The 8,126-nt window shown below is 44.0% G+C and overlaps 1 protein-coding gene and 1 pseudogene across 5 annotated transcripts in view; both read left to right on the forward strand.

Annotated features, from left to right (window-relative positions):
• The window catches only part of PHACTR4 (phosphatase and actin regulator 4), a 125,715-nt gene that overhangs the window by 116,455 nt on the left and 1,134 nt on the right, over positions 1–8,126 (forward strand). For all 5 annotated transcript variants that reach the window (XM_017534751.2, XM_017534750.2, XM_017534753.2 and 2 more), the window contains 3 exons: positions 1,416–1,569; positions 6,696–6,751; positions 7,736–7,797. In XM_017534751.2, the coding sequence (XP_017390240.1) occupies positions 1,416–1,569; positions 6,696–6,751; positions 7,736–7,797 (272 nt within the window). The remainder of the gene's footprint in view (positions 1–1,415; positions 1,570–6,695; positions 6,752–7,735; positions 7,798–8,126) is intronic.
• LOC119472175 lies at positions 2,945–3,082 on the forward strand (annotated as a pseudogene).

Raw genomic sequence — 8,126 nt, forward strand, 5'->3', positions numbered from 1 at the left:
AAGTGCTGGGATTACAGGCTTGAGCCACCGCGCCCGGCCTTTGTTTTGTTTTTTAAATAGAGACGGAGTCTTGCTATGTTGCCCAGATTGGTCTCAAACTCCTAGCCTCAAGCAATCCTCCTTCCCTGGCCTCCCAGTGTGCTGCATTACAGGCATTAGCCACCTCACTTGGCCTATTTTCAGTTTTTTGAGGAACCTCCATACTGTTTTCCATAATGGCTGTACTAAATTCAGATTTTTGTTTGCCTCCAATTTAAAAACTATTCACCTTAATGATATTAAAGAATATAGGGCCGGGCACAGTGGCTCACACCTCTAATCCCAGCACTTTGGGAGGCCAAGGCGAGTGGATCACCTGAGGTCAGGAGTTTGAGGCCAGTCTGGCCAGCATGGTGAAACCCCATCTCTTCTAAAAACACGAAAAATTAGCCAGGCATAGGGGTGAGCACCTATAACCCCAGCTATTTGGGAGCCCGAGGTAGGAGAATCGCTTGAGCCTAGGAGGCAGAGGCTGCAGTGAGCCGAGATCATACCATTGCATTGCAGCCTGGGTGACAGAGGAAGACTCCATCTCAAAAAATAAAAAATACAGAGTGGCACATGGGCTAAGGTGAAAAGTTAAAAGTGGTACTTTTCCGCTGGGCGCGGTGGCTCACGCCAATAATCCCAGCACTTCGGGAGGCTAAGGCAGGTGGATCACAAGGTCAAGAGATCGAAACCATCCTGGTCAACAAGGTGAAACCCCGTCTCTACTAAAAATACAAAAAATTAGCTGGGCATGGTGGCACATGCCTGTAGTCCCAGCTACTCGGGAGGCTGAGGCAGGAGAATTGCTTGAACCCAGGAGGCGGAGGTTTTGGTGAGCCGAGATCTCGCCATTGCACTCCAGCCTGGGTAACAAAAGCAAAACTCCATCTCAAAAAAAAAAAAAAGTGGTATTTTTCTTTTGGTCTAATGATGGTTTTCCTTTCTCTGCCATAGGGCAGAGAAAATTAAACATGTTCATGTCCACACATCTTTGCAAATAATTGAGTCCTGGTTAATTAAAGTAGAAAGGCAGCTTTAAAAACAGACAGAATATGAGGTGTTAGTATGAAAGCTTTCATGTTTTAATTCAGAGGGCTGTCCCATGCTTAGATTCTCTCTACTGTAGCAACTCTTACCAAGGAGGAAAAATGTAGAGGACTGATAAAAAAGAGAGGATACCTTTTAACCATCTGAGTCTATCTGGCTAAAAAGATTTTTAGGTGTCTTTAGCTTTACCCCCACCTCAGTGTTTGGCTGGATCGTTTGAGGCCAGGTGAGAACAGAAGTTAAGTATTGTATTTGTTCAGACTCTTGCCTAGCTCCAGGTAAGTTTGAACCTTTAGTTTCAAGCCTCAAGTTCTACATTTTTTTCTTCCCCATGTGCAAAGGTGCTCTGGCCAACAAAGTGAAGAGGAAAGACACACTGGCAATGAAGTTGAACCACAGACCCAGTGAACCAGAGTTGAACCTGAATTCTTGGCCTTGTAAAAGCAAGGAAGAGTGGAATGAAATACGGCACCAGATTGGAAACACACTGATCCGGTAGGCCTTTGCTTAGATTGGCTTGATTGATTTGGTGTGCCAGTATTTGTGTTAGATATTGTTAAATGTGGGTGTTTTTTTTTTGAGACAGTCTTATCCTGTCACTCAGGCTGGAGTACAGTGGCGCAATCTTGGCTCACTGCAACCTCCGCCTCCCAGGTTCAAGCAATTCTTGTGCCTCAGTCTTCTGAGTAGCTGGGTTTACAGGGGCCTGTGACCATGCCAGGCTAATTTTTGTATTTTCAGCGGAGACAGGGTTTCTCCATGTTGGTTAGGCTGGTTTCAAACTGCTGACCTCAAGTGATCACCAACCTTGGCCTCCCAAAGTGCTGGGATTACAGGCATGAGCCACCACACCCAGCCTAGATGTTTACTTTGTGGTGGAACATTCATTTATCTTTTTTAGTATAATTTTTTTTTTTTTTTCAGAGAGGGTCTTGCTCTGTCATCCAGGCTGGAGTACAGTGGTTAAATCATGGCTCACTGCCTCCAGCTCTTGGGTTCAAGGCACTCTCCTGCCTCAGCTTCTTGAGTAACTGGGTCCTTAGGCATATGCCATCATGCCCTGCTAATTTTTGTAATTTTTTGTAGAAACAGGGTCTCCCTATGTTTCCCAGGCCAGTCTCAAACTTATGGCCTCAAACATTCCTCCCACGTTGGCCTCTGAAAGTGCTGAGATTACAGGTGTGAGCCACCACACCCGTCACTTTGCATATAATTTTTTAAATTTATTTATTTTAAGACAGAGTCTTGGCCGGGCGCGGTGGCTCAAGCCTGTAATCCCAGCACTTTGGGAGGCCGAGGCGGGTGGATCATGAGGTCAAGAGATCGAGACCATCCTGGTCAACATGGTGAAACCCCGTCTCTACTAAAACTACAAAAAATTAGCTGGACATGGTGGCGCGTGCCTGTAGTCCTAGCTACTCAGGAGGCTGAGGCAGGAGAATTGCTTGAACCCAGGAGGCGGAGGTTGCAGTGAGCCGAGATCGCGCCATTGCACTCCAGCCTGGGTAACAAGAGCAAAACTCCATCTCAAAAAAAAAAATAAAAAAAATAAAAAGACAGAGTCTTGCTCTGTCGCCCAGGCTAGAGTGCAGTGGCACAATCCTGGCTCACTGCAACCTCCGCCTCCCAGGTTCAAGTGATTCTCCTGCTTCAGCCTCCTGAGTAGCTGGGATTACAGGTGCATGCCACCACACCTGACTTTTTTTTGTATTTTTTTTAGTAGAGACGGGGTTTCACCATGTTGGCCAGGCTGGTCTTGAACTCCTGACCCTGTGATCTGCCCACCTCAGCCTCCCAAAAGTGCTGGGATTATAGGCATGAGCCACTGCACCTGGCCACTTTGAGTATAATTTTTAAAAATACATATTGGGTTTTGTATGAAAAGAAAGAAGGTTAGCACTCCTCTTGACCAGGATGGAAGAGGCCCTTTGTGCCTGACAACACACAAAAAAGGAAAGAACCAAAAAAAATATGTATTGAACACAGTTGGGTATCCTCTAAGAATTTGGAAATTTAGGATGTTAGCTGCCTGTGAGAGTTGTATTTTATTTTTATTTTATTTATTTTTTTATTTTTGAGACAGAGTTTCACTCTTTGGCTGGAGTGTGATGGCACGATCTTGGCTCACCACAACCTCCACCTCCCAGGTTCAAGCAATTCTCTTGCCTCAGCCTCCCGAGTAGCTGGAATCACAGGCGTGCATCACCACGCCCAGCTATTTTTGTATTTTTATTAGAGATGGAGTTTCTCCATGTTGGTCAGGCTGGTCGAGAACTCCTGACCTCAAGTGATCCACCCGCCTCAGCCTCCCAAAGTGCTCGGATTACAGGCATGAGCCACCACACCCAGCCATGAGATAGACATATGGTTTTGCAAAAGTTTCTACAGAAATCAGAATGGTTCCCAGAGCAGAAAGGCTCCTCTGTCACTTTTTTAATCTGGTTGCTTAACCATAAGATGCCAACCCAATTAACAGTCACCCATATTTGCATTATATCTGTTTCATATGTTCCATGAAATTGCCTTTTTTTTTTTTTTTTTGAGACGGAGTCTCGCTGTGAAGTGCAGTGGCAAGATCTTGGCTCACTGCAACCTCCGCCTCCCGGGTTAAAGTGATTCCTCTGCTTCAGCCTCCCAAGTAGCTGGGACTACATGCGCCACCATGCCCGGCTAATTTTTTTGTATTTTAGTAGGGACAGGGTTTCACCATGTTGGCCAGGATAAGTAAAATAAACCAGTCACAGAACAATAAATACTGCATGATTCCACTTCTGTGAGGTATCTGAAATTGTCACATTCATAGAATCAGAGAGTGGAATGGTAGTTGTCAGGGGCTGGGGGATTGGAGGCTGGGGTGATAGAGAGTTGCTAATAAATACATAGAAAGTTTTAGTTATGCATAATGAGTAAGTTCTAGAGATCTGCTGTACAACATCGTGTTTATAGTTAATACTGTAGACCCAGTGCAGCGGCTCACACTTGTAATCCCAGCACTTTGGGAGGCCGAGGCAGATGGATCACAAGATCAGGAGTTCGAGACCAGCCTGACCGACATGGTGAAACCCCATCTCTACTAAGAATACAAAAATTAGCCAGGGTTGGTGGAGGGCACCTGTAATCCCAGCTAGTAAGGAGGCTGAGGCAGGAGAATTGCTTCCAGCCTGGGCAACGGAACGAGACTGTGTGTGTGTGTGTGTGTGTGTGTGTGTGTGTGTGTATAAATAAGTAAATAGCTAATACTGTATTGTACACTAAAAAATTTGTTCAGAGGTAGATCTCCATAGCAAGTGCTGTTGTCACTATAAAATAAGATTGAAATTTATTTATTTATTTATTTATTTTTTATTTTTTTTTATTTTTTTATTTTTTTTTTTTTGAGACGGAGTTTCGCTCTTGTTACCCAGGCTGGAGTGCAATGGCGCAATCTCGGCTCACCGCAACCTCCGCCTCCTGGGTTCAGGCAATTCTCCTGCCTCAGCCTCCTGAGCAGCTGGGATTACAGGCACGCGCCACCATACCCAGCTAATTTTTTGTAGCTTTAGTAGAGACGGGGTTTCACCGTGTTGACCAGGATGGTCTCGATCTCTTGACCTCGTGATCCACCCGCCTCGGCCTCCCAAAGTGCTGGGATTACAGGCTTGAGCCACCGCGCCCGGCTCGAGATTGAAATTTAAAAACAGACACTCATAAGTCCACTAGGATGGCCAAAGTTATGCAATTTAAAAGACCGACGGCCAGGAGCAGTGGCTCACACCTGTAATCCCAGCACTTTGGGAGGCTGACGTGGACGGATCACGAGGTCAAGAAATCGAGACTATCCTGGCCAACATAGTGAAACCCCGTCTCTACTAAAATAAAAAAATTAGCTGGGCATGGTGGAGCGTGCCTGTAGTCCCACCTACTCAGGTGGCTGAGGCAGGAGAATTGCTTGAACCCAGGAGGCGGAGGTTGCAGTGAGCCGAGATGGCGCCAGTACACTCAGCCTGGGTGACAGAGTGAGACTCTGTCTCAAAAAAAAAAAGGAAGGAAGGTCTAGCTGGGTGTGGTGGCTCACAACCTCTAATCCCAGCCCTTTGTGAGGCTGAGCTGAGTAGATAGATCACTTGAGCCCAGGAATTTGAGACCAGCCTGGGCAATATGGCAAAACCCCATCTCTACCAAAAGTACAAAAATTAACCAGACCAGTCTCAAAATAAATTTAAAAAAAATTTTTAATAAAATGGAAGGTTCTTGAGGTAGGAGGATCATTTGAGCCCAGGAGGTAGAGCTGCAGTGAGCTGTGATTGTATCACTGCATTCTAGTCTGGGTGACAGAGTGAGACCCTGACAAAAAAAAAGGAAGATCTTGTTCAGAAAGAAGAAAAGTTGTATATGGAATGGGACTGGAAGTTCTTTGTGCAAGCAACAAGAGTTGAAAAATTAGCAAGTACTAGCTAATTAGTAAATACTGTCTTAGAAGTATAAATTAAAAGTAAGAAATGAATAAATTTCTGATTCCAGAAATGACAAATTGTGGTTTTTTGTTGTTATTTTTTGAGACAGAGTCTCACTCTGTTCCCCAGGCTGGAGTGTAGTAGCACAAGCTTCAGCTCACTGCAATCTTCATCTCTCAGGTTTAAGCATTCTCCTGCCTCAGCTTCCCAAGTAGCTGAGACTATAGTAGTAAGCCACCGCACCTGACTAATTATTATATTTTTTAATAGAGATGGGGTTTCACCATGTTGGCCAGGCTGGTTTCAAATTCCTGACTACAGGTGATCCACTGGCCTCGGCCTCCCAAAGTGCTGGGATTATAGGCGTGAACCACTGCACCTGGCAGACAAATTGTTATTGGCGAGTTAACATCTCAGAATTGTGATCAGGTGAGATAACTTTATCAAATACTTCACGGAGAAGACTGCAACTTAAATCACAGAATTATAGAATATCACCAGAAAGAGACAAACTTAAATTCCAGTGGTTCCTAAATCACTGATTTAAAAACTTAGCTGAGCACAATGGCATGTGCCTATAATCCCAGCAGTTTGGGAGGCCAAGGCGAGAAGATAGCTTGAGCCCAGGAGTTCAAGACTGTCCTGGACAACATAGTGATACCCCATCTGTATTTTTTTAATGTTTAAACAAAAAAAAATCTAAAGAGGGACTTCTGAGTCATAGGAGAAGTTTTGTGTAAAAAAAAATACATATAGATAGATAGATTTTTCATCCTGATTTTCTGAATCCGAATTTCTGTTAATGTTCCTTGGGAATCTGTGTTTTCTAAAAAGTCTCTAATGCTTCTGAAGGAGCAAATTTGTTTGGGAGCCACCAGTTAGTTCGGTACAAACTTTCACTTCCCAGATGAGGACACTCGAGGTCTAACTGAGCTTTTTTGTGCTAATAGCTCTTATCAAGGTCTAGAACTAGAATCCTGGCCACTTGTTTGCATATACAGTTCCTTTTTATAATGTTATATCTGTGTTAACACTTTTAATGTGAAATTGGTTTATAAACAATTATAAATGAAATATATCATTTTGTTGATTTCTTACTTGAATAGGGGCTAATATATACTATGGCCACTTTATAAACAAGATTGGGAGGTTTAACATAAACATTATCCTTATTTCTCTCATTTTTAGGCGACTGAGTCAAAGACCAACACCAGAAGAACTAGAACAACGCAATATATTGCAGCGTGAGTCCAGTTATGGAAATAAAGTTATATAGATTTTTGTTGTATGTTTCTGACTTTAATATACATAAAAGAAAAAAGAAGCATTTGCTACAAGGGCTATCGGAGAGTGTTCCGGCCAGACAAGGACTATTTATTTTCCCATGAAGGAACAGAGCTCCCCAAGCTTTATGGTATTGTTTAGTGTGCTGTGATACCCTAGAAAACTTTGTTTCAGTGTTCTCCCATATTCTAAAACTGCCTTGGGCATTTGGGAGGATTTGACAGTATGTGGGAGATGTGCCCAGTTTTTCTGTGTTCAGGGAGCTACGGAGGTAGCTGTGCATGTGGAGACCTTCCTGTTCCTAGCATCTGAGGGCTGAGGCCCAAAGCAAGTCCCAAATGCAACAGTCTTCCTCTTACTTTAATCCTGTAAGACTTTCTTACCTCTGGCAGGGCGTGGTGGCTCACGCCTATAATCCCAGCACTTTGGGAGGCCAAGGTGGATGGATCACAAGATCAAGAGATCGAGACCATCCTGGCCAACATGGTGAAACCCCATCTCTACTAAAAATACAAAAATTAGCTGGGCATGGTGGCATGCACCTGTAGTCCCAGCTACTTGGGAGGCTGAGGCAGGAGAATTGCTTGAACCCAGGAGGCAGAGGTTGTAGTGAGCCAAGATCACGTCCCTGCACTCCAGCCTGGTGACAGAGTAAGACTATGTCTCAATAATAATAATAATAAATAAAAATGTAAAGACTATTCTTAGCTCATGGGCAGTAAAAATACAGGCAACTGGTGAGATGCGATGCCATGGTTTGCTGACTCTTGCTCTTAAGTATTTGTATCATTGACAAGAAAATTATCTTGTTTAGCCATCCCCAAAGTTAGTATTTTATTCTGATTTGGGCCTATAAGAAATATCTGTAATGTAATTACTAAAACGTTTGATATGCAAATTGTCATTTGTGAGTAATATTCTTTCCTTCTGATTGTTAACTGTAGCTAAAAATGAAGCTGATCGTCAGGCAGAAAAACGAGAGATTAAACGTCGGCTCACTAGAAAGGTAATACTGCCTATGTGTTCAGTTAACTGTATGTGTTATATTTGGATGACCTATTTGATTGGAAAGAAATGAATTCGCAGCTGGGCACAGTGGCTCACTCCTGTAATCCCAGCACTTTGGGAGTCCATGGCAGGAGGATTGCTTGAGCCTAGGAGTTCAAGACCAGCCTGGGGAAAACAGTGAGACTTTGTCCCTGCATTTGAAAAAAAAGAAAGAGGGCCGGGCGCGGTGGCTCACGCCTGTAATCCCAGCACTTTGGGAGGCCGAGGTGGGTGGATCACGAGGTCAAGAGATCGAGACCATCCTGGTCAACATGGTGAAACCCCGTC

Source organism: Cebus imitator, unplaced genomic scaffold, assembly GCF_001604975.1.
Source record: "Cebus imitator isolate Cc_AM_T3 unplaced genomic scaffold, Cebus_imitator-1.0 Scaffold87, whole genome shotgun sequence".
NCBI classification, from domain to species: Eukaryota; Metazoa; Chordata; class Mammalia; order Primates; family Cebidae; genus Cebus; species Cebus imitator.